The sequence below is a fragment of the Eretmochelys imbricata genome, chromosome 2 (assembly GCF_965152235.1).
Source record: "Eretmochelys imbricata isolate rEreImb1 chromosome 2, rEreImb1.hap1, whole genome shotgun sequence".
Taxonomy (NCBI): domain Eukaryota; kingdom Metazoa; phylum Chordata; order Testudines; family Cheloniidae; genus Eretmochelys; species Eretmochelys imbricata.
In genome coordinates, this window is record NC_135573.1 from 73,596,897 (window position 1) to 73,623,880 (window position 26,984).

Here is a 26,984-nt window from a genome sequence, read left to right on the forward strand (position 1 = left end):
TCCTTCTTTCTCTATTGAAACTGACATTAACATTTCTGTTCTGCTCAGCTTTCAAAACCAAAAAGTATTATATCTTTTCAGAAGTAGATGTGAAAATACACTGTTTATATCTTAAATCAGAGTGAATCATTTATTTGCTGGCAGTAACAGCATGTAACCATGAATTCTCTCATTTTTCTTAGTGACGTTTCATGTATTTTTTTCTTGTATATAATATGAGGCCTGACTGACATGTTGAATAAACTGATGTTGTCAGATGCCTTCCAAAATCAGATGCTGCACATATAGGCTTGTGAACAGGGCCCTGTGGATCCCTTGATTGTGGAAATCACTTCTTGCCACAGAATTGGGCTCAAGAGTTTAAGCTTTTATTTTTGAAAATCTGTTTCTGGCCCGTACAATTGCAGAGTAAATCTTGGGTACAGATTGATGCAGAATTGTCTTCCTAAATCTGCGGATAACCAGGAACAGTAGCACTGAGAGGTGAACTGTCCCACTCATCTCAATGAGGTATTAACTCTGAAACATAAACCTGATAATCTGTGGTATATTGAAAATGTGCAACAGTATGAAATAATTGGAATTGAATATCACATGAATAATGCAGGGATTAGTTAATTGATTGTGGTGCTTAACTTTATATGTATTTCAGTAAAATTTTTAAAAAGCCCTATATAATAAAAACTACTTCAGAATTTCCAGAACATCCACCAGACTGCTGCTGATTTACATCCTGTTTGCTGCAGAGTACATGAGGCCTTGCTCAGAAGAAGTATCTGATATTTTCCTGACTGGTATTCAAGCCACACTAAAATTAGAATCTGGTTTTATAGTGGTTCTGAATGGTACTTTGTGGAAATTTTTGTATCCCATCCAAAACGTAATTGAAACTCATGAAAGTCAGGCATATCACTCATCCAACCCAGGGGCTTCTCTCTCTCTTTAGAAAACAGTGGCATAGTTTAATTTATATGTAATTTAATTTGGGTAATTTAATTTATAAACTACCTGGAAGGAGACAGTTTTAAGCAGGTAAACAATAGCTAATCCTAGTTGTGTATGCAGTGTTGTACCCATGTCAGTCCCAGGGTATTAGAGAGACAAGGTGAGTGAGGTAATATGTTTTACTATTCTCTGTCGCTCAAAAGCTGGTCGCTCACCAACAAAAGTTGTCCAATAAAAGATATTACCTCATCCGCTTTGTCTTTCTATTTGTGCAGACAGTGTCAAATCCAGTAGTTTATGAACAAAGCCAGCTAGTTTATACATTAAACTAATTTACATCATTGTTGGCTGCTGGATACTCAGCACTTCTGAAAATCAAGCATATGCCTAAATATGGATTTAGGAGCCTTACTTTAAACCCCTATTTTTTAAAAAATCTTTACCTTAAGTGTTTTGATTTTGTGAAATTCTGCACCCAACATTGTATTCTGTAGTCATGTGATATTCCTGTGCAGAACAGAGACAAATGTGCCACAAAATTATTTTACCTTTCCTGCAGAAATTGCCACTGAAGTGTCACAAAATATGGTGACTGTTTTGATACCTTCAGAATCAATCTTACTAGGGAGAGGAACTGCATATGGAGCCAGATAAAAATATATATAAAATGTTTTCCAGTGCTTCTGTCTCTTACTGAGGCAAGAATTCCACCCCTACCCCCAACTGTTTTAACTTTGTGGACAGGAATTTACTAATTAAGACCCTAATCCTGTATCCACTTATATTTGTAAAGTTACACACATGCGTGTGTAGCCCCACTGTCTCTTCACTTTTCTAATGAAGTTCTGAATTATCCAGGAAGAAGATCTGTCCTTGGAAGCTGTAAGAACTAGAGTGGTTCGGCTTCTTGGATCTTTGGGAGGTCAGATCAATCGAAATTTAGTTACAGGTGAGTGTCGAAAAATATTAAACACTTTTTTATGCTCTCTCTCATTTACAACTGACTTTAAGTGCAGGTTCATAAATGTTATCCTTTTATGAAATAAGGTGACCTTACCAAATAAAACACTATTTTAGTAGGCTGGTTCTATTTTGTTAAGCTTTCCAGTTCACAAGAAGAAAGTAAAACCTATTATGGAATGATAAGTGTGTGTCTGCACTGCAGCTGGGAGTGCCATTCCCAGCTTGAGTAGACATACATGCATTATCTCTGCTCAAGCTAGCATGCTAAAAATAGCAGCGTGGTTGCGGCAGTACAGGTGGTGGCTTGGGCTAGCCACCTGAGTATGTATCTAGGACCTCAGTCAGGGTTGTACTTGGTGGCTAGCTCAAGCCACCATGGCCATGTTGCTATTTTTAATACATTAGCTTGAGCAGAGCTAGTGCATTTTTGTCTATTTGAAGTATATGTGTAAGGCTTTGCATGATTGTGGGCTAAGTGACCTTTCAGCTTGCAGTGTAGACATACCCGGAAAGGTCACTTAGCCCACAATCATGCAAAGCCTTACACATATACTTCACTTTATACACGGGATTGGTCCCTTTGATGACTATTAATGGAAAAGTCTGAAACTGACTGTACAAAGTGAAGTCGGACTCAGTTTTTGCCGCCTCCCATTTACCCCTTCCACTCCCCAGGTTAACTATCATTTTCTCTTTCAATTTTAGACATTTTAGGGTCATATCTTGTAACTGGATCCACTTGTTTAGACCCTATACTCACACTGAGTCCTGTTTGAAATTAGTGAGTTTCTGTGCATTTCCAAGGGTCTTCCTGCCTGGATCCAATTTGTAGAATCCCACCTGTAAGTGTTGCTTGTAACAGTAGCAGACCAAAAAAATCCATATTGGACTTTTGAGAGAAGTGTTCTGAAACAAGCATGTTCCAATATGTTCCAAATTTATAAACTACTCTGAAATTACCTCTGTTGGAGTTGGATAGTAATGCTGTCTTGTGACAAGTTGGCAGCAATTACTCTTTCTCCAAGTGACAGTGAAGCTGTTTTTCTGTGAAAGTGAGACCACCATTATTCTGACAATTACCTTGATTAGCTAGGTACTTTGATGCACCCCTTGTTTGAAGTTGGCGGGGTTAGTCAAACAACTCTATCAAAATGCCTGAAAATCTCAGTGCTTTATGACTTGTGTTTTGATTTTTATTATCTGGTTAGTTGCATAGCATAAAGCTTATTTTTGTTTTGCTCTCTTCCTAATATACTAGCTGCTTCTGCAGAAGAGATGATGAAGAAATTTGTGTCCTGGGACACTGAGAAGCGCCTGAGCTTTGCTGTACCCTTTGCAGATATGAAGCCAGTCATCTACCTGGATTTGTTCTTGCCTCGTGTGACTGAATTAGCTCTATCTGCTAGCGACAGGCAAACTAAAGTATTGCCATTTTTGTGTTTGTTTTCATTATTAAATAATTGTCAGCTAACGCTTGTAAAAGATCTACTTCCTTTCTGAAGACTGTTCTGTTTTTGACTAAATCCTAGACTGTAACATGGTTCCTTGATGCAGCTCTATAATCATGTTGCTCTCCACGCTATAAACTAAAAAGTTATAGAACATAGATCCTTTGAACTGTACTGTACAGCCATGTGCTTCCACGGTTAGACTTGTAGTGAAAATGAGGGTTTAGAGAGAGCTTTTTTTGTGTGTTATGTGGCCTCCCTTCCCTGGCATAGTAAGCAAGCTTGTATTTTCCTTATCCATTGGCACTTGTGCAGGAAAGTATTTAAGGACATGCTTAAGTTCTTTGCTGGGTTGGGATCATGGTTTCCAAAGAAAGACGAGGCCAGTAGTGGCAATAGCAATGAAAGGCTATGAATGGTTTTCAATAATGTGTTTTCTCCAGGTCATAGATTCCACGGCCAGAAGGGACCATTGTGACAATTTAGCCTGACTTGCTGTATAACACACAGGCCACAGAACTTCCCCAAAATAATTCCTAGAGCGTATCTTTTACAAAAACATAAAAAACAAAAACCCCAATTGTGCACAATGAAATGGGAGGCAATAACTTGCTATGAAAAACTGTATTAGTATCTGAATTACTTAGTGAGCACAGTATTGAAGTACTTCTTTGTGCAATATTTGTTGCTAGGATGAGGATACAGTATAGATCAAAACCAGTTCATTAACATGCATTAGTGATAAGAATTTCCCCTGACCCCATTCCTTTCTTGTATAAGTAACTGGTACATAACAAAAAAGGCTGATCAAACTTTTATTGCAGGTTGCAGCATGTGAGCTCTTGCATAGCATAGTTATGTACATGTTGGGGAAGGCATCTCAAATGCCAGATGGACATCCAGGTTCCCCACCCATGTATCAGCTGTATAAACGAATATTTCCTGTACTGCTTCGGCTTGCCTGCGATGTAGACCAGGTAAATACATTTATTTGTTTGTGCCTCCTACTGAAACTCACACTTTGTACTGTTATATCTTAGAAAATTCCTTTATAGCTTGGTTAAAAGCGTCAAAATTTTGGAATACATTTACTACATGATATAAAATATTATGGCACGTGTTGCTGCCTTTTTTTTTTTTTTTTAAATGAATACTTTTTGTGTACTGAGATCCTTATCCCCCAAGCTTCCAAAGTGGAAGACAAAAGCCTCCTAGAAAAGTCCAGTGATGGACTTCAATCCAGGTTAATTCACAAGAGTATCATTTAAAGAACAGTCTCTGATTCATTCCAAGAGTTTTCCAAAGTATGAGTTCTTGATTTCTGTAGCAAAATAAGTTAATTTTGGGAGGGGGGAATTAATCATTCCAAATACACAGTTAATGTACAGCTGCCATGCTCCAGAGAAAAAATACATGAGGAACAATTTGTGATATTTGGTATCTGGAGATGATGATGTACATAATTCTGTGAGCTTCTATAACACCTTCCAGACAAAGATCTCAAAGCATATTAACCCTCCCATCCCTTGTAGGAAGGTATTATCATCCTCATTTTACAGATGGGAAGCTGAGTCTCACACAGTTTAAAATTACTGAACATATGAGGTTTTTCAAATTCTGAAATGTTTCATCCTATAAAAGAATTATGTCTTAAGACCCACCAGCTGAGTTTCTCTTCCAGTGCACCAAAATAAAAAGATTTAGATATCAAGTCTAACTATTTGCTGGTGTAAGTGTGGGTACAGCTCCACTGAAGTCAGTGGTGATGTGCCCAATTACAGCAGTGCAAGTCTGAAGTTAGTGTGCATGGGGCCCATATGGCGTCCTCAGTCTATGTGAGACTGAGATCAAATAGACTTTGCATTTTGAAAAATATGTAGGAAATGACTACACCAATTGAAGTAAAACCCTCTTTGCAGACATTGGGCTAAATTCAACCTTGAAGGAAATACATTAATTACATCAAAGTTGAATTTGGCACATTTAAGTTCTTTAAATGCTCTTTTCTGTCAAGATGTCAATATTTGGTGGTAATTTACCTTCAAGTAAGTGTTAAAATCCAACAACATATTAAATAGTAAGGGTAAAAAGATGCTAAAAAACCCCCCAAACTGAGTATGGTTTAAAAACCAAATATACTGCTCTACCTACCTGCCTTCCTTTCAAAGTCTGGTTGTATGCACCAGTGTCAACCAGAAGGTTGCGGTTGTGATGTACGATGTGAGTGAGAGTGAGCTTGGTGAGCTCTTGGCTTTGAGGACCTGAAAAGGGAAAACAGAGTCTAGATGATTCCAAGTCAAATGCTGCTTTTAATCCTTGCTGTTGGATATGTGGACCTATAATTATGAAATTATTGGCTTTTCACTCATTCACTTTACGGACTCCTCCTTTTTTAAAAAATAAATAAATACTTTTTTTTCATTGTCACATGAAAACAAGCTAGAATGTAAATATATATTTTAACCTATTGGGTGGTGGTTTTTATCTCTTCAGGTAACAAGGCAGTTGTATGAGCTTCTAGTCATTGAATTGATTCACTGGTTCACCAACAACAAAAAATTTGAAAGTCAGGACACAGTAGCATTGCTGGAAGCTATTCTGGTAGGAAGTTGGTTTCTCTTTTTATTATTATTGTTGTTTTTATTTATTATTTGTGTGTGACGTCTTTTAAAAAGTAAAGTATGATCTGCTAAAGGAACTCTAACAACAAATATACACATTTTACAGACTTTCCTCTCATGTAAAGAAGAAACCCAATTTATTACTTTCCTCCACAGGCCATCTTTATTCATTATTATTTACTTTTATGTTGGGCTTTATACTCCTGTGAATCCTTCATCTTTTTTTTTCACTTGACAATCTCTAAATAAGTCAAGTATCTTAAAAATTAGCAAGCATATTGTTAATCTTGGAAAGATCCTAGCCATCCTTTTTGTGATCAGCGTGTACAAGAAAGTACTAAAATACCATTTTATATGGCCTGTTTGAAAGTTTTCTGCAGCTATTATTCAGGCAAAAGTTTAACTACTTTTTGCACCATACTGATCAATTAAGGTTATCACAGTGGTCAGGTGAATGGAATTTTTAACCAAAAGAACTTTCTCCCATTTCATTGGTATTCAGCTGAAATAGGTATTAAAAAAAAAAAAAAATACTACCCAGAAATAGTCTGGTTAAATATCCTTTTTCCACTCGGCTCTTAAGATACGCTTCATTAATACTGTGATGTCATTGTATTAGTTCTCCAGTTGTTCATAAACTTCCAGGGGGAAAATGAGTAGACAAGACTCTGAATTTCAAATAGAAACTACAAGCAGAAAAAAAACTTAGTTATTTTCGCCCCCAAACAAACAATTCCAGCTGCCTTTATATATTGTAAAGATAAAAAAAGGGGACCAACATCCCTTCTCTTTGTAGATGATCTGTGAAGTACTGTCTTAATGCAGGAAGTCAGTTTTTACTGAGCAAATGGTATTGTGTCTGGATGACTTCAGTAGGGAATTTTATTTTTAATCTAAAAGCTTACTCACATACACGAATTCCCCCCCCCTGCGCAAACTTTTTTTTTTTTTTGAGCCATTTATACTGTGAATTATTTTTTCTCTATGCTTATTCTTATATTTGTCCACTGGAATAATACATGATATTTAGCACTTATAGCTGAGGTTCTCAAAGCCGTTCACAAACATTAATTGAATAGATCTCATCTCCCCTATGAGACGGCTATGATAAATATTGTCCTCTTCTTATAGATGGGAAGACCGAGGCTTGGAAGTTAACTTGCCCAAAATGATACAGCAAGCCTCTGATAGCACCAAGTTAGAACCTAGTTCTGACTGTCTAATCTAATTTTTCTAGGTTCTTATCAGATTCCTGTTACCTTAGAATCTGAGCACTTCTTAATAAATAAATAAACCTTAATATAAGACAGAGTCTAACAAATGGCATAGATTTTTTCCCTCTACCCTGGAAGATTGTTGGAGTTTTTTCCCCAGACATTTATTCTGTCCAGTTCTTCACCTTATATATTACATTATTCTCTCTCTCACATATTGCAGGTGTTGACTCCTTTCATCTGGGCACTAAAGTGAAAGTAGGCCTATAATGGGGAGGGAGAAACCTGCTTTTGTATGAAGTAGAAAACCACAGCAATGCTAGCCTTGAAGCTTCTACTTCTTGTAATGAAACAGTCTGCCCTTAATTTCAGGATGGGATAGTGGATCCTGTTGACAGCTCTTTGAGAGACTTCTGTGGTCAGTGTGTTAGAGAATTTATGAAATGGTCCATTAAGCAGACAACGCCGCAACAGCAGGAGAAAAGTCCAGTGAACACCAAGTCACTCTTCAAGCGACTGTACAGCCTTGCTCTTCACCCTAATGCTTTGAAGAGGCTGGGAGCTGCGCTTGCTTTTAACAACATCTATAGAGAATTTAGGTGAGCTGAAAACTTGAACGGTAGCTAAGCTAGACTAAAATAAGCAATGTTAATATACTAGAGGAGAGAGACATTTTGAGAAAAGAACCCAGGTTTTTATCCACTTACACTGAGGTTGGTTGATGCTGACTATTAATATGTAAAGAAGCTGTATCAATAGACCTCTTAAGACTATATACTGTGAGGGAAATTGACTTTACCCACAGAGAGCCTAAATATTTGGGTGCTATGTGGGGTGGAGAGCAGTGAGGCTGAGGTGGCGAATTTTCGTCCCAAAGCCAGATAAAAATGATAAGTTAACAGTTTTTTTTTTTTTAAATAAAGTACCACTTTTAATGATGGCTAGGTAATTTTCTCTTTTGCTGATAATGGTCTAAAATACTCTTGCAGTCTGTGTTAAGAAGCATAGGATATGTCTTTGTTCATTTGAAATGTGTTGTTTAACTGATTTCTAAATTTTATATTTGAGTTTCATATTCACTTGCCTATTGTTACTCCTATGCATGCTTTTTAGCATATTTACTCTCTTCCTCATTTTATAGGGAAGAAAATTCTCTCGTAGAGCAATTTGTGTTTGAAGCATTGGTTGTGTATTTGGAAAGTCTGGCCTTGACCCATACAGATGAGAAGTCACTAGGTGAGTTGAAACTGATTTATTGTGAAATGGAATGAATAAACCATCCGGTCTCTCATCCTTTTAGATGGCTAATGAAACAATCTTAACTAAGCCAAGCCATGACATTGAAGTTGTAGGTAAACTGCAGTGCAGTTCTCTTCTTACCAGAGGATCAATTATTTTCCATTCTCAGGGCTCCTCATTAAATTGGGTTTCTGATTTACTGGCATTTCTGTGCCAATTTCTTAAATGTGTGGGATTTTTATATCTGTATGTAAAATAAATCAGAGTTTTACAGATGTTTTACAGCAAAACTTCAAAAAACTGAGTGATGCTTCTGACCTAAGTATCCTGGTCCCACAGTTACACAAAGTAAAAATGGAGCCCAATGGTTTTTAGAGTTTAAAGGCTATTTTGTAACAAATATGGGGTTCAAAAAACGTATTTTTCTGCATTGATGGAGAGGGCTCCACCTACTTAGCAGTACCCTCAGCCACTAGCCCTCTTATGCTCCCCCATTTGGTTCTGGGAATGGGAGTTGTGTGAAGAATTCATGACCTCTTCCCCAATATTAAATAATAACCTATATTATTATATTTACTTGCCTTTTTTCCAATAGCCCTTTGTCAACTAATAATGGTTAAAATGTAAAACCAAAACCTTGTTTACAAATCTTTCTTTATTTCTTTCAAAGAAAAATATTTTGGATGTGATATTTTACTGGGAGTGGCCACGGGAGCATTCATATGGAAAAGAATGAGCTCCTTCTCTGTGTGAGTTAGTCATATATGCCAAAGAAATTATCTCTAAATGATATATACAGGGGGTAGGAAAGATGATTTTGTGGCAGAGGCCTGGGAGTTAGGATATGTAGTGACTGGGGGTTTTATAGTAGATGTAATATATCTGGACTTCAGTAAGGCTTTTGTCACTGTCCTATATGAGATACTCATGTGTAAACTAAGGAAATGTGGCCTAGATAAAATAACTGTAAGGGAGTTACACAACTGGTTGAGAGAACATACTAATAGTAGTTATCAATTGTTTGCTGTCATACTGGAAGGACCTATCAAGTGGAATCCTGTAGTGTTATGTCTTGGGTCTGGTACTATTCAACACTGTCATTAGCGACTTGGATGATGGAGTATAGAGTACGCTTTTAAAATTTATGGATGACACTTAGTTGGGAAGGGTTGCAAGCACTTTGGAGGACGGGATTGGAATTCAAACCAAACTTGACAAATGGGAGAATTGGTCTGAAATCAGTAAAATGAACTTTAATTAAAAAAAGGTACAAAGTACTAAACTTAGGGAGGAAATATAAAATATACAAATATAAAATGGGGAATAACAAGCTAGGTGGCAGTACTGCAGAAAATGATCTGGTGGTTATAGTTAAGGCTACGTTTTAGTCACAGGTATTTTTAGTAAAAGTCACGGACAGGTCACTGGCAGTAAACAAATTTTCACGGCCCGTCACCAGTCCATGACTTTTACTAAAAATACCAGTGAATAAAACTTTTGGGGGGACTGCTCGGGGGCTCCACGGGTGCTGGGGAGGGCAATCCGGCTGCTTGCGGGAGTGCAGATGGCAGCACGCAGCTTGGGACCCCTGCTGGTGCTGGGGAGTTGTGGGTGGTGGCACGTGGCATAGGACTCTCGCTGGTGCTGGGTGGGCATGGGTGGCACCCCAGGACCCCCCTGGAGCTGGGAGGGGCGGGAGAGCATTTTGGCAGGGCCGGCAGGCTCCCTACCTGGCTCCGTGCCTTCCTCCCCAGCAGCAGCAGAGCTTTTTGGGTGTGGGAGGGGGTTGTGGTACGGGACGGGGTGAGGCTGGCTCTGGGCGATGGTTATCTGGGGGGCTCCCCGGAAGCCGCGACATCCTCCTCGTTCAGCTGCTAGGTGGAGGTGATGTCAGCCCCACGCTCCAGAGGCAAGCCACCACTGGGATCACCGCAGTCATCACCGGCCTGGTACCGGTCTTGGTCGAGGGAACTTTCCTGACACTGCTCACCGCCCAGTGACCGTTCAGGGCTCAGTCCATGTGGATCGCCCTTGACGCTGGCCCGACTGTCCGGATGGGTGCCATCCAACCGGGACTCCTGGGACCGCTTGTCTTCGCGAATCGAATATTGACGGGACCACGGTGGACATTGCCAATGGTCCTCATCTCGCAGGAGATACCGCAGTCGGTCGTGGCATGATTGACGCCGGTCCCGCTTGGACTCCCATTCCAAGTCTCTGCCAAGGCACTGTAGCCCCAGGCGTCGATCACCGGCGTCTTGCTGACGCAGGTCTGCCCGTCGAGGCTGTTCACGGAGCAGCTACTACCGTCGGTGCCGCTCCTCCGTGTCGAGATCACGGTCCCGTGGCTAGCATAGATCCCTGCACCACCGATACTCCCGGTCCAGAGGCAGCAGTGGATCATATGCCAGCCCGGCCTCCCCTCACAGCCACCTGTCTACAGGCCCCGCCGGTGCCTCAGCAAGCGCAATGGCACTAAGCGTCATGGCCAGCCCAGTGGTACCAGTGGGCACCGTTGCCTCCAGCGCAGCCCCTGGTGGGGGCTCACTTGGCGGCTGGGGCCTCGGAAGCACCATCAGCGTCCATCTTTAGACTGCCAGAAAAAAGGTTGGTGGGACCTGTGTCCTTGGTATTGTGCCGGAGTCCGACCGGGTAGTGGATCCTTTGGTGCCGGACGACACCCAAAGCACCGCACCGGCCTTGCCCTGTCTGGAGGAGCTGATTGTGGCCCTGCCCCCCTCCGTCCCGCAGGAGGACTACCGGGCCCACCAAGACCTCCTAAAAAGTGTGGCAGAGAGCCTCCACCTCCAGGCTGAGGAGATGGAAGAGCCCTCAGACTCCCTGTTCAATGTGCTGTCCCCTTCAGCACCAGGCAGGGTGGCCTTGCTGCTCCATGAAGGGGTGGCAAGAATTTCAAATTCCCTGTGGCAAACACCAGTCTCAATGGCTCCCATCTCTAAAAAGGCAGTGCGCAAGTACTTTGTACCACGAAGGGACACGGGTATTTGTATACCCACCCGGCACCCAACTCCTTGGTGGTTGAATTGGGCAACCAGCCCCGACCCCCCAAGAACAAAGACTCTCGGAGCCCGAATACTTTCAGGAGAAAAGTTTATTTGTCATCAAGCTTTCAGCTATGACAAATGAGTAGCAAACCATCAGGATCTGGGAATCCCTCCCTAAGTTTGAAGGACTCCCTCCGGGAGTGCGATAAGGAGCTTAAGGCGCTCACGGAGGAAGGGTGGCGGCCGCAAGGGCATCCCTGCAGGCTGCTTCAGATGCAGCGGACACGGCCGCACGGTGCATGGCCTCAGTGGTGTCCATGAGATGAGTGTCATGGCTTTTGCTATCCGGGCTCTCTAGTGAAGTGCAGTCATCAGTGCAGGATCTCCCCTTCGACTAGAAGGCTCTGTTTGCTGGGGAAACAGACACAAGGCTGCCTGGCATGAAAGACTCCCGCCTGACTCTCCAGACCTTGGGCCTCTATGTCCCTCCTCCAGCAAAACCCAAGTTCAAGCTGCAGCAGGCTCCCGCCCAGGCTGCTCTCCCGAAGTATGAGGCCGCCCACAAAAAGCAGCAGGACTATAGAAAGTGCCTGCAACGACAATCCCGGCCTGCCCCCCACAGCCTGGGTCTTCTGAGGTCAAGCAGGCGGGCAAAAGTCTTTTTTGATGGGACGCTCGGGGTACCCTGCCAGTTCTCAGCAGGGACCTACCCCCAATAAAGCTCCCTTTCTCCAATTGGTTGTGTGCTTTCCTCCTGGAATGGTCACGGCTCACCTCGGACCGATGGGTCCTCAACACCATCTCCCGAGGTTACACCCTTCAATTTACCTCCTTGCCGTCCAACTGCCCTCCGCCCCCGTCCATCCTGGGGGACCCCTCTCATGAGGCTCTGCTCAAGCAGGAGGTGGGGTGGCTCCTGGACCTAGGAGCTATAGAGACGGTGCCCAAGGAGTTCCCGGGCAAGGGGTATTACTCCTGGTATTTCCTTATCCCGAAGGCCAAAAGGGGCTCAGGCCCATCATGGACCTGTGAGGCCTGAACCACTACATGGTGAAATTCAAGTTCCGCATAATTTCCCTGCCCTCCATCATCCCCTTCCTGGATCCTGGGGACTGGTACGCTGCCCTCAATCTACAGGAAGCGTACTTCCACATCCACATATTCAAGGGACGCAGACACTTCCTCTGTTTCGTGGTGGGACAGAGTCACTACCAAGTCACAGTCCTACTGTTTGGTCTGTCCACTGCCCCCAGGGTCTTCACAAAGTGTATGGCGGTAGTAGCGGCCTACCTCAGATGCCAGGGGGTCCAAATATTCCCATATCTGGATGACTGACTAGTCAAAGGCACCTTCCAATCACAGGTGAGGGATCATGTGGTGCTCCTCCTGTCCATATGTACTGCCCTGGGCCTGTTGATAAACAACGGCAAGTCCATGTTAGTCACGGTACAACGCATAGAGTTTGTTGGGGTGCTACTGGACGCAACGTCGGCCAGGGCCTCTCTCCCACCAGACAGGTTCGAGACCCTGAAAGGGCTCATCGACTCGGTCACAAGGTTCCCGGTGACGACAGCCAGGGCTTGCCTGCAACTGCTGGGTCACGTGTCTGCGTGCACATGTGCGGTCCGTCACGCCAGACTCAGAATGAGGCCCCTCCAGCTCTGGCTGGCATCGCAGTTCTCCCAGGCCATGGACAGAATGGACAAAGTCCTCACCATGCCGAACTCGGTGATCACCTCCCTGCGGTGGTGGACCACCCCAAACAACATGCTCCAAGGGTTCCTGTTCAGGGGCAAGGCCCTGTTGTTGGAGCTGGTGTCTGATGCGTCGGACCTGGGTTGGGGGGCCCACGTGAAGAACTTTCAAACCCAAGGCCTATGGTCTCTACAAGACCTACCCCTTCATATAAATGTCAAGGAACTCAGAGTGGTGCAACTGGCGTGTATGGCTTTCCGCTCACACCTGGAGGGTAAGGTGGTCAGGGTCCTCACGGACAACAGGGCCTCGATGTTCTATATCAACAGGCAAGACAGGGCCCAATCCGCTGCCACGAAGCTCTCAGTCTGTGGGACTTCTGTGTAGCCCACAACATCTACCTAAAAGCCTTCCACCTGCCGGGCGCCTGGAATGTGAGGGTGGATCGCTTGAGCAGGGATTTTTCCTCTCAGCACAAGTGGTCTCTACACCCAGAAGTGGCTCACCAGCTCTTCCGAAGGTGGGTACTCCCCAAATGGACTTATTTGCAACCCGGCAGAACTGACGATACCCCCGGTTCTGCTCCGAGGGGGCCTAGGGAGGGGCACTATCTCTGATGCCTTTACCCTGTCCTGGTCAGGCCAGCTTCTTTACGCCTTTCCCCCGTTCCCTCTGATCAGCAGGACCCTGGAGAAAATAAAGATGGACAAAGCCAGGGTCCTCCTCGTTGCCCTGGCGTGGCCCAGGCAGCACTGGTACGGGACCCTCTCGGGGCTGGTGGTAGCTCCGCCATGGCAGTTGCCGCTCCACCCGGACCTGCTCTCTCAGGACAAGGGCTGCCTCCTCCATCTCAACCTAGTAATGCTTCGCCTCACGGCGTGACTGCTCAGTGGCTAGGTGGTGAGGAAAGGACATGCTCGGAACAGGTTCATTGCGTCCTCCTCGAAAGTAGACGGCCCTCCACTCGTCGCTCCTATGTGGCGAAGTGGTCTCGGTTTTTGAGGTGGGCGTAAGGCCAGGGTGTTTCCCCGACAACTGCCCTGATCCAGTTTATCCTTGATTACCACCTCCACCTGAGGGCCCAGGGACTGGCCCCCGATGCAAGGGCACACAGTGTTTTCCCATGCTATGACCAGCCGGTTCCTTAAGGGTTTGGACCGTCTCTAGCCATATTCCAAGCCCCTGGTTCCAGTCGGACCTAAACCTGGTGCTGGCTCGTCTCACGGGGGCCCCGTTTGAACCACTTGCCATCTGTTCCTGGCCTCGCCTCTCGTGGAAGGTGACCTTTCTGGTAGCTATCATGTTGGCCAGGTGGGTCTCGGAGCTCAGGGTCCTAACCTCTGAACCGCCGTATACAGTTTTTCATAAGGACAAGTGTCGTAACCATACAGCTAAGGGTAGCCTAGAATTCTTCCTTACCTGTAATGGGTTAAGAAGCTCAAATAACCTGGTTGGCACCTGACCAAAGGGACCAATGGGGAAAGAAGCTACTTTCAAATTGGGGGGGTGGGGGAAGGCTTTGTTTGTGCTCTTTGTGTGTGTGTTCTCTGAGAAAGCAGAGAAGCATCAGGTCAGAAAACTCCTCCTAAAATCATCCTAAAATGAGTCTCAGTATTGCAAAAAGAGTAAGTAAATAAGGCAAGGCGCGTTAGATTATCTTTTGTTTTTAGCTTGTGAATTTTCCCTTTGCTAGAGGGAGGTTTATTCCTGTTTTTTGTAACTTTGAAACTAAGCCTAGAGGTAGCTCCTCTGTGAATCTTTTGTTACCCTGTAAAGTTATTTTCCATCCTGATTTTACAGAGGTGATTCTTTTACCTTTTCTTTAAATAAAATTCTTCTTTTAAGAACCTGATTGATTTTTTTTTTCAGTGCCCTATAGACCCAAGGGGTTGGGTCTGTGCTCACTTTGTAACCAATTGGTTAGGATATTATTCTCAAGCCTTCCCAGGAAAGGAGGTGTAAGGGCTTGGGAGGATATTTTGAGGGAGATAGGGCTCCAAGTGGCCCTCCCTGAATGTTTGTTTAAATCACTTGGTGGTGGCAGCATACTGTCCAAGGACAAAAGGAATTTGTGCCTTTGGTGAAGTTTTTAACCTAAGCTAGTGGAAATAAGCTTAGGGGGTCTTTCATGCAGGTCCCCACATCTGTACCCTAGAGTTCAGAGTGGTGAGGGAACCCTGACAACAAGCTCCAGCTCCGCCAACATGCCGCGTTCCTCCTGAAGGTGGTCTCCACCTACCACATGGGTCAGGACATTTTTCTGCCAGTCCTCTGCCCCAAGTCGCATACACGGTCGACATGAGGTGAGCTCTGGCTTTCTACCTTGAGCGGACCAAGCCGTTCAGAAAGTCTTCGCAACTGTTCATCGTCTCAGCTGAGCGTGCGAAGAGTCAGCCGATTTCCACTCAGTAGCTTTCTAACCAGATTACTTTGTGCATCTGTTCCTGTTATGAGCTGGCGTGGTTTCCCCTGCTGCCCATTGTGAGGGCATATTCGACTCGGGCGCAAGCCTCGTCCGCTGCCTTTGTGGCCCACGTCCCCATCCAGGACATTTGTAGGGGCCGCCACGTGGTCTTCGGTGCACACGTTCACCTCGCACTATGCAATCGTCTCCCAGGCCAGGGATGATGCCGGGTTTGGCAGGGTGGTACTCCCTCCCGAGAACTTGTGAACTCCTACCCACCTCCGACAGATATAGCTTGGAATGGCCTATTGTGGAATACACATGGGCAATCACTTGAAGAAAGGACATTTGCCTTTTCTGTAACTAGCGTTCTTCGAGATGTGTTGCTCATGTCTATTCCACATTCCACCCTTCTTCCCCTCTGTCGGAGTGGTCTGGCAAGAAGAAACTGAGGGGGGGAGCACAGCCCCCTTATACTGCGCCAGACAGGTGCCGCTCAAGGGGTTGTGGGGGGGGGGTGTGCTCCCCCCTGCGGGTATTGCTAGGGGAAAAACTTCCGGCACTGGTGCACATGGCAATCATGCATACCTATTGTGGAATAGACATGAGCAACACATCTCGAAGAACACCAGTTACGGAAAAGTAATGGTCTTTTCCCAGCACATCCTGAAGTAAGCAGGTGGCATGCAGGAAACTCTGTACAAGCCCAGGACCCAGTATTAGGCTGTTTCTCCCTTTGCATCCTTGGGCTTTGGGAGGGAAGGGGGTGCGAATGTATGGGCTTGCGGGGGGCCCTGTGGTTGGGCGCTGGGAGTGTGGGTGTCTGGGCTGGTTGGGGAGAGGCACAGCTGAGGTCTGGAGGGAGAGGGTATAGGTGTCTGGCCCTGAAGCTCAGGGGTATGTGTGCAGGTGGCTGGGGTCTGGGAGGGCAGGGGACAGAGAAACAGCAACTGGGTTGTTGTAGGGGTTTCTTTAACTCTCTACTCCTGGGGTAATCATGTTTGTTGTCTGTATTGTTACATACACAGTTGCTGACAGGTATTTTGAAATAAATTACCAGACTAATTGAAACTGATGTGATTATATTATGTTGTTTTGACAAAATAAAATATAAAGAATTTTGCAGAATTTTAAAATATTGTGCACGGAATTTTTAGGTGCAGAATTCCTCCTGAAGATAATGTTTAATCTAGAGAAGAGAAGAGTGGGGGGCATAAGTCTTCACATATGTATACTTCTTGTCCTACTTATTACAAATGTGATCAGCTTAGTTTGCAGCAAGGGAGATTTAAGTTGGATATTAGGGGAGGCTTTCAAACTGTGAGGATAGTTGAGCACTGGAGCAGGTTACCTTGGGAGGTTGTGGAATCTCCATCCTTTGAGGTTTTTAAAAACAGATTAGATAAACAGCTGCAGGAATGGCCTATGTATACTTAATCCTGTGATTGTGTGCATGTGGACTAGATGACCTCTTGAGATCACTTCCAGTCCTACGTTTCTATGATTTCTATGACTCCCAGCTGTTTCACAGGCTTGCTTGGTGACCTTGAGCAAATTATCATAGAAATGCAAAGCCCGATTATTAGTAGGCATGATCCTGCATGTAATCCTCATGGAAATCCCATAATAGAAATACACATTTCTGCAGCCTGGAGTCTCCCACAATTCTGTTATGTCTGGGCTGCTTTCATTCACTCTGCAGTTTCTATAGGTGGTTTGAACTCTCAGCACTGCTCATGCTGGCCGCGTCCCTTTCTCCTGCTTGTGGCCAGATCTTCTGCCTCTGCATCAGCAGTCAAGTGGTGGTTCATTTTACTCCTGTCCTTTCAGTTTATTAGTTATTCAGCCATTTTGGGCAGTGACTGGCAGTTTTCTCTTCTTCCAAGCCTCCTCTCTTCCTTTTTGGTTCAGGGTCTGAGCAGCGTGATAGTCACAGCCACCTGAAGCTCCACTGGAGTGTCTCCAGGCTGAGCTCCTCTGCCCCATTTTAGACAGAGCTACCGTGTGAGTGCTGGTCTAAGTCCAGAAGGATCCAGTGTAAGGCAGCTTTCCCAGGCTCAGCTGAAGGTGAATATTCCAATTATCACAAGATCGCTCTTCTTTGGAGAAAAGTTATGTAAGATGGCAGCAGAAAATGCTGTAAAATCTAAGTAATCCCTTCTCCTTCCACTGGGTGCTCTCAGAAGGGATACAAACCTGCTTTCAGGCTGAGACACTCCTTTTGTTCCTGCTCTTCTCAGAAATATCAGAGGAAGGTGTGATGGGTGTCGGGGGCAGTCCAGACCAGTGAGTGGTTGCTCTATAATTCTGGATTGCCTCATATTGCTTTCCTGCTGTAGCTCCCAGCCTGGGATGCTCACAACAAGCATACCAGCATGCAGGTCACAACCTGAATGTCTGTGTACTAGACAGCCCTGGTTCAGCAGCTCTGACCACAGCAGACTGTCTACAGCCCCACTGTGGTTTCCACCAACCTGGGTTTCAACCAGCAAGGTGACCAACATACTCCCAGTCCCTGATTTTCCCAAAACTATGTGCTCTGTGATGCCCAGCCCCTTCCTAAAAGCAATCCATGTGAAGGAGAGATGAACTAGAAGGCAGGCTGGCTCAGTAGACAAAAAGTCAACAACTTAAATTAGTGCCCTCCTGAAAAACTGTGGCACACCTTAGATGTCAGAAGAGCACTGAAGATTTGCCTCAAGTGTACAGAAGCCACCCGAAGTGACCAAGGACTCTGAGTTTCCAAGCTATATATTGCCAGATGGATCAGACTGTGCATTGTTGAAGCCTACAAGTCATCTGGCATCCCTGTTCTGGAAGGAATTGAGGCACGCTTCACGAGATCAGGACATCCTTGTGGTCCAGATGGGCAAGGGCTTCCACTTCAGAGATATGGAGTGCAGCTATCTGGTCTTTTGGCCAACACCTGATCAGACACTATATAAAGTGGACTTTCTTTTGTCTGCAGAAGCTGCTTCCTGGATGAAAGTGCAGCAGGTGGTGGCCCAGTAATAGTATTGCCTGTTGGGCAACTGTCAATAAGGGGGATTCCCTTCCTACCTCATTCTGTTTATCTTTTTCCTCCCTACTTCTGCTCACTGCTCCAGATGTAACAGAATTGTGGGAAAAGCTGGGCTGCAGAATGGAAAATTTCTTATACAGTAATTTTGTTTCTGCTAGCAGCATCTCCCACAGTTCTACCCACCCTGGATGGCTTCACTGTTGAGGGTAAGCTTTTCATCTAGATCATCAGCACGTAGGCTGTTTATCTGCTATAAATAGTTATCGAGTTGGCATTGAGGTTACTGTTGTTAATTTGCTTTCCATGAATTTTCTGCAGCTTTGAAATGACTTATCTGGCAGCAAGTGGGAGAAGGGAGCATGTCCAGCCTGAGACGTGCTGTAACTTTAAACCATCTCCAGAAACTCCAGAGTGGAGGGGAGCATGCCAGACATAATAGAATTTTGAGAGACTCAGCTAGCAGAAAGGAAATTATTGGGTCAGGAATTTTCCATTCTTTAACTGGGCCCAACTATTGGCATTTATTCATAGATGAGCACTTCCCTTTTCTTTGATAACAGGTACAGTTCAACAATGTTGTGATGCCATTGATCATCTAAAGCGCATAATTAAGCACAAAGCATCTTCTCTAAATAAGGCAGAAAAACGGCGGATACCAAGGTTAGTTGTTTGAGATTTTGCCTTTCCAAATACTATATCTTAGTTCGTTACATATGGCTCTTGTAAAAATTTAGGGTGGTGGGTCTGGACTTCCATTAATGCGTAACTGCATCCCCTTGTGTGTGAAAACTTTCTCCTGAAATGCCCCTTAGCTCAGGTTGGCCACCCCTGAGGTAATGGAAAGAGCATCCATAATTCTTCATTGGATATTTATCTTTGCAAATAGAGCAGTATGGCTTCATTAACATGATGCTGTTGTGGCTTTTCCTTGAAACAAAGAAAAGTCTTTGGCAAATATCAGTAAAGATTGTTGATTTGTATTCCTTATTTTTGTGCAGAGGATTTCCAAATGCTAAGTCAGTGTGTCTGTTGGACCTTGTCATGTGGCTCTTGGTGCAATGTGGGCGACCCCAGACAGAGTGCCGGCATAAATCCATGGAGCTCTTCTATGAGTTTGTTCCTTTATTACCAGGTACCGTGGTCACATATACCTCTAGTCTCCTGCTTCACATAATTGTGCATTTCTGCTCTCATTTTCTGTGCAAGTAGCTGCAAGTATTTCATTCAGTATAAAAACAGCATTTTTTTTTTTTACCATGCAAACTTCCTCCAGCCAGTGTGCCTCAACTCTGACCTGGAGTGACCACCTTTAGGTGCAGGAAAACTATTGTAGCTAGCTGTGAGGGGATCCTCAGCTAATGCAGAGCAAGAGGAGTGGTTCCTAATCCACCCTCTTCCTTGCAGTTGACATATGCAGCGTGGCCAAGGGAATCTGACCGCTGTATTGGCTGTCTCCTCTTCCAGAAAATAAGAGCAACTAATGGAATAGGTTTTTGAGTGTTGATCCGTGTCCATAATACCTTGCTGAATGCCAGCTGTGTATTTACCTAAAGAACATTGATTTCTGTATGCTTCTTTATCAGGAAACCAGTCCCCATCTTTGTGGCTAGGTGATGTTCTAAAAAAACAAGGAATCTCTTTCCTCATCAACAAATTTGAAGGGGGAGGTAATGATGGTGACAATCTCTCTGGAATCCTTTCTCAGCCAACACTGTGTGACGTGCAGGAGCCCTTTAGTTTGCGAGCAGTTGTGCAATGGATGGATATGTTTTTAGCAGCTCTGGACTGCTACAATACATTCATTGAGCAGGGAACGATCAAACCATACGAAATACTAGGTAGGTAAATCCTGGCAGCAGCTGGGTCAGTATTATCCATGTTATAAACTCACTCTGAGGGGTTCCTAGCTTGGGCTTAACACTTGTTTCAAGAATAGATTTGATTTACAGGTTCACAATCAGTTTCAGCAACAATTGCCTTGCCACGTGGATTTTTTTTGTAATAGTGGGCTGGTATAATACCTTATTTACTTAGTGTTTTATAGAAATGTTTCATTGCAATTATAAAAACACTAATTTAAATTTCTTTTCCTCATGGATTTATTTTCCCCTCACGTTGTTTAATTGTGTCCCAACTTCAAAGGCCCTGCAGTGCAGCAACCCTACCTCCAATGAGAAGATCTGTACATGATTCCTTCTAAAGTCCGTCACCACTCTCCTTCACTTACTTAAAGACGATTACCAATTATCAAAGTGAGGCGCCTCCTTCACTCTCCACTGCCAGCCCAGTCATTTGAGTTTGTTGCTTTTCTCATGCTTCAGCCCCACCGAACCAAGGGAGCTCAGTACTTGTATTCTGATGACATGAATACCAATACCTTGTGTAGCCGTTAGGCCATTGGGTCTGCATCCAATAAAAGTTTTTTTAAATTTATTCATACATTTCTGAACAGCATGTTTCCATAGTAGTAAAATGCAATGGTGGAATTAGATAACCATTTGTAAAATACTGGTCTGTGTGTGTGTCAGGGCAAGATACCTAGCTTCATTAAAGTGTACAATAAGATTCTTATTAAATGCAGATATTAGAGGGCCAGATTTTCAAAGATGTGGACTTAGATTTGACATGTATGCAGATACCTAGTACACACATCCATTAAGAATGTATAGTTGTCTGAAAACCTATCCCTCATGTCCAAAACTTAATACTAACAATGTTATTGAAATATGGTTTGAAGAAAAAAATCTCGTTCTTTCACTGGTGGGGAAAGATTTTGACTTTTCTCCCCCCACCCATATTTTCATTGTCATTGCATTATGTTAGTCTTTCTCTTTGTGCTGAGCATAAAATGTATTTTTAGATTTATGGGGTCACTATATATTTAGATTTGGTGTAATTCTTTCTAGGTACAAAGATGAGGTCTTCATTCCTGAGAGCTGTGGAGTTCTTCCTTGAAACTATTGTCTTGCATGATATATCTGCAGCAGAGCGGTGCTTTGACATTGGGTCAAAAGGCAATATGTTCAGCCCACAAGAAAGAGAAGAGTATAATTACAGCAAATGCACGATCGTAGTCCGAATCATGGCGTTTGTCAGCATGATCCTGGAGACCTGCCAACAGGATTTCTGGAAGGTAGATGTTGAACCTATTGATCTGTAGAAGGTGACCTCTGCAGTTGTTGCAATTGTTATTTAAAGTTATGCATTGTTGATTTGAGGGAGGGTGGGGGACTCATGACTAGCTAGGAGAAGTGGATCATCCTTTGCAATACCTTGGGCCATTAATCCTAGCTGGTTATTAAGCCCCAGGAAGTGTCCTGCTCTTTGGACATTACTGCTTCAGTAAGGTGAAGGAAACCCTCACTTCATGGATTATTTTGCAATGAGTGATGCAGTTCTAATTAGGAGAAATTAATACCATGTATATTTGCCAGTCAGGTTGCTTGAATCGCCATCAGCATGAGTATCTTATGTTCTTGAATCTGGGAATTTTTCTAAGTGATCATAGTACAGATACTGTGAGAGAGACAATGGCTATAGAAATGACTGTGCTCTGCATTTTTCCTGTTAAATTCCTTTTTGAAGAATGAACATGCAAGTCTCTTTCTGTATTTAACGTAATATAAATGGAAGTTTTAATATCTACAGTTCCTTATGAATTTTAAAAAGGGCACTGCTAAGTCAATTTCCGGGTGCATACAGGTGCATAACTGGCAGTTGCATAATTTGTTCAGATGCATAACTAGCAGTCTTCATGTGTGTAGAAGTCTCTAGTATTGGCACATTATTTGAACACTAAAATGAGCACATGTATGTGGAAATAAGGTGTGATGTTGTGCACCCGCATCTTTAAAAATGGCCACTTAACTTCTGTAAATCAGAGTAATTAACAATATATTGAAAATGAGCCATTTTGGAGAGAAAGAGATTAAGATTAACAATTGAATAGCCATATTCTGCTTATTTCAGGCACAGGAAAAATTATGGAAAGCAGAATAGGTCATCGAATAAGATTAAGAATAAAATGTCTTCAGCTTCATTTTAATCTTTTATTCGTTCCAGTTACTTGAGAAGGAATTGCTTAATGCAAATCTGATAGAACTTCTTGTGAGAATAGTGTGTGATCCAGCAAACATAGGCTTTAATACAGCTGATGTACAAGTCATGAAAAATCTCCCAGATGTTTCTGTGAGGCTCATAAAAGCTTTGATGAAATCTCCCTATAAAGAATCCTTGGAGCTAAGTATAAAGAAAAGAATAACATCACAAAGGTAAGAGCTCTCTGATAGCCATAAATGGCTAATTTAAAATAAAAACGAATGCAGTACATAGTGAGAGATGCAAAGTGAATGAAGCTTCCATTGCACAGTTATAGGATGGTGTATTTTTCTCATGTTATATTGATACACACACAGGCAATCTATGTTTTTATTTATTTTTCCTTTCCTTTGTCAGCATCGAGGAGCTTTGCTCTGTTGAGCTGTATAATCCAGATGCTCGTTTTGATCATATTAGACTTAGTTCCATCTTGTCTGCATGCAGGCAGCTCCATAAGTCTGGCCTGCTTCATTCCACACTTCAATCACAGGTAAACATTGATTCAGAAAATAACAGTTAAGATTTTTCATATTCAAGAGCTTTTCTAATGTGAAAGGCCATGAAGTCATGGGGAGTTGCTTGTGAAGTAACCAATGGCAGAATAGGCCTTAGCTAATTCTCATAATTTCCTAGTGAAGTAGGTCAATAAATAATATCCTTTTATAGATGAGAATACTCTGGCAGAGAGATTAAGTAACTTGTCCAAGGTAACACTGGAGAGTTGGTGTTGAAACTAGGATCTGAACTCTCGAATTGCTGGTGCTCAGACTATACCACCCCTAAATAAATGATTTACATTACACTCAATAAATACCAAACACTGGGGCATGAAAACAATAGAAGAGAGCCGTGAAAAATCCCTTTATCTATGGTTCCGTACAATTGGGTGGTAAATTTGGTAGTGTAGCTAAAAATCTGGCCACATGTGTGTACCTTAATGTTCAAAATGGAGGTTATTTCAAGAAAATATCTGCACTTCAAATGGAGTGGTAGACATTTAATTCCAAAGAGAAGATTAGATTGCAGACAGTAATGGTGGGGAAAAAAGAAGGGGAAGATGTGCTTAATTTTTGACAAAAGTAAAAAAACTTGATTTATCGTTAAAAGAAGTCCAGGGGAAAGAGTGATTTTTGTGGTTTTGACTATGCAAACAAACTTTTTACATTTTGAAAACTAGCATGTAAACTTACAAAATGTCAGATAAGAATATATCATTGGTTATGATTCAGTTGTGAAGTAGTCGGTAGAAGAAGGAAAAGATGTAATGCTATCAGAACGAGACAGAAAAGCATCAGCCCCTCTGATGGAGCAGTGTTCAGAAGAGAAATATACAATATATTAATATTCTGAGAAGAATATTAAGACAAATGGGAAAAGGTGTCAGAGAAGCACGTATAAGTGTGGTATAGGGGATACGTTATTTGGATGTATTGTTATTAAAATGAAGATTTTGGACATAGTTGCAAATAAAAATTGGTTTCCTTTATTCATGAGTGTTGGCAGGCCTGGCCTTTAAAGAGCAAATCCTTTGTCCAAAAAAATAATCAGTATAGGTCATCCTATTAGTACTACATATGTTGTTTTGCAAGAGACCAGAGTTCAAATTGTGAAGAGGTGGGTTATTCAGCTTCTGGAATAGAAGGAGAGCCTCTTTCCTTCCAGTAGGATGCTCCATTGGCTGAACAGATGCAGCCTGAGGGGCCTTGTTTAGACTTTTGAGTCACAGGAAAGTAGGATAGAGGGAAGTTGTACAGATCAAACTTAAACCTTTATGGAACCTCCTAGGTATTCCTTGGGCTTCCTGATACCAAGGTTCTGGAATTCATGTCTCAGCTAGTCTCTGTCACTATAGGTAAAGGAAAAAAGAAGCAAGATAGGTAGCAGCCATTCAGGATTGACAAAGACTCTGCTATTTGGTGAAGGATGCCACATTTATCATGTAACAATGTAAATGTTAAATTTTATGGAATTTTTGCCGTTAATTTCTCCAAGACCAAGATTTCACCCTATATGTTCAGATAAAAACCTGCGATAGTAGGACAGCATGTTGACTGGTGTCAGTGGTACCCACGGATTATATGGTGCCTCCTTCAGGGCATCTACATTCTCATAAGATTTTCTGAATGTCCATACTAGTATTGCTCATCAACTGTTCAGAATCCCTTAAAGTCCCTCAAAATCCCTTAAAGGAAGAGGTTCAGCATCCCTTGAAGTCTTGAGTCCAAATTTTGGGTTAGTGAGTAATGATCCCCAAATGGGTATCAGCTCATTCTGAAACCAAATGTTTATTCAAGTGTGGTTTCCAGGAGCATGAATAGGACTGTCTAGGTGCAGGGACAATTATCAGGTCAACAAGCTTGAAAAAACAGAGGTTTTTTCCCAGAACCCCTGTGGTGCTCCTGTCACAGAACAGTTTTACGGAGGTTTAATTTATTTATTTTTGGCAGCTAGGCAGAGCAATTTAATGTTTAAATTGTATTTTTCTCCTGCATTTATGCAGACTTACAGTAGAAGTTGTCCCTCTCCACCCCCTTCTCCACATCCTCTAGGGTTCGGGGCTCCATTTCACAGTTGGCTCTAAGCTTCTTTCAGTTGTTTATAAAAGCATTGCACCAGGAGATGAGAGGAAATCTCTTCCATCATTGGACATCAGCAGCAAGCGACTGGCTGATGGACTCTTGCAGCTGGCCTTTGCTTTTGGTAGCCAGGTAGGAGGATCACCTCTTCTGATGTACTGTCTCCAAGTCCATTTCTGTAGTTCTGGGTTCTGGCATGTTTCCTGTTCTGGTAGTTAATCTTATCTGTGCTGTCTTCAGCAACATTATAGAAGAAACTGGTCCATTTCTCTGTAACATGTATTTTTTGGGACAGAAAATTATGTATGTATGTAGCATGCTGTATTTATAAAGTTACCTCAACACTTTGAATCCAGAAGCCAGAGTTTGGCCATTGTTGAGTGCTAGCGTCAAAGGCAAATCATGGATTCTTTAGTAGGGGAAATAGTCTGATAATGTTCTGGGGGGGGGGCGGGTTTGTGCTTTTTTCCTAAAGTTTTAATATTTGTTTTTGTGTTATAAGTATACGTACAACTATTTGAGAAGGTAGCTTTAAAAGAGCTTCTCTTGATTTTGTAGAAGACTAGTGACACTTAGTGATTTCAGTACCTCTGGACTGACCTCTCTTCTTGTGCCAATTCCCACAGTGTGAGGAGCTGGTAAGTCTCCTGTTGAACACAATGATCCTGTCTGTGCCACTATCAGGAACATCACAGAGGAGTCTGATCAGCTTCTCCCATGGAGAATATTTCTACAGTTTGTTCTCAGAAACCATTAATCGAGAACTGCTGAAAGACCTGGATGTGGCCATACTTCAACTTATGAAATCATCTGTGGACAGCCCCAAAATGGTACTGGACCTCTTTTTCAAAAGGACACAGTCAGTTGAAAATGTCATACCCTCTCTAGTTACAAGAAACATCTACAATAACTGTAAATGAAAGATTGGGGGGGGGGGTTGTTAAATATTCTTTTTTCAGTGTTTCACTTTGTTGTGGAGGTTTGTTTGTTTTTTTGGGTTGTGTTGATACTCATTGATTCTGCATACCTCATGCACCATAGCAAGATGGCATAATTCCCATGCACTGCACTCTCACATGCTTCCTCTTCCCCAGGCCCCATTAAAGAAAGTCTGCCAATTAAAGAGGGTTTACTGGTAACACAGCAGCCGAGCTGATGTTTCTAAGATTGGGCTCAAGATGCCTGGTAAGGGCTAGGGACAGCAGAAGCCCATGGGAGGTGGGGATCTGTCTTCTTGGCCCAGGCAGGGGTCCAGGGAATGCAGTGACTGAAACCTGAGGAGCGGCAGCCTCTGCCTGGGATCAAGAGGACAGGTGATTCTTCTTTTTTGGGACTCCTCTATAGGTCCCTCGGAAGAATTTAGAAGTTGGGAGGCCTTATTTCAACATTGCTGCTAAAGAGCTCAGCAGAGAGGTATCAGAGCATAGGAGTCAAGCATGTTTGCCAGTGTTGCTTTTGAGCCCACACACACTCTCTCTTGCAGAAAAATTCAGCAAGGAAGAAGACACCCCACCTAAAAATTAATCAAAGGAATTTTAAAAAGTAGTCTGGACATTACATTTAAAAGGTTTTATCTCAGACAGTTCTAAAAATAATCAAGCTGGTGGTATCACTTTAAATTGTTTCCACTGTCATTAAAGCTGATGTAAGCAGCAAAGAAGTGATTTTTTTTTAAAAGGCTGGCACTTGCATATTGATGATTCTCCAATGTGCTGTGTGTGCAGAGCCATAACAGCTGTTAGTCTGAAAACTGG

The 26,984-nt window shown here is 43.1% G+C and overlaps 1 protein-coding gene across 1 annotated transcript in view; it reads left to right on the plus strand.

Moving 5' to 3' along the window:
- PRKDC (protein kinase, DNA-activated, catalytic subunit) overlaps positions 1-26,984 on the plus strand; it is a 160,243-nt gene that overhangs the window by 36,536 nt on the left and 96,723 nt on the right. The window contains exons 23-36 of the mRNA XM_077810300.1: positions 1,804-1,894; positions 3,167-3,330; positions 4,181-4,333; positions 5,850-5,957; positions 7,564-7,790; positions 8,333-8,427; positions 19,117-19,216; positions 19,555-19,688; positions 20,140-20,394; positions 21,463-21,689; positions 22,619-22,827; positions 23,012-23,144; positions 25,204-25,362; positions 25,857-26,060. Coding sequence (XP_077666426.1) covers positions 1,804-1,894; positions 3,167-3,330; positions 4,181-4,333; positions 5,850-5,957; positions 7,564-7,790; positions 8,333-8,427; positions 19,117-19,216; positions 19,555-19,688; positions 20,140-20,394; positions 21,463-21,689; positions 22,619-22,827; positions 23,012-23,144; positions 25,204-25,362; positions 25,857-26,060 — 2,259 coding nt within the window. The remainder of the gene's footprint in view (positions 1-1,803; positions 1,895-3,166; positions 3,331-4,180; positions 4,334-5,849; positions 5,958-7,563; positions 7,791-8,332; positions 8,428-19,116; positions 19,217-19,554; positions 19,689-20,139; positions 20,395-21,462; positions 21,690-22,618; positions 22,828-23,011; positions 23,145-25,203; positions 25,363-25,856; positions 26,061-26,984) is intronic.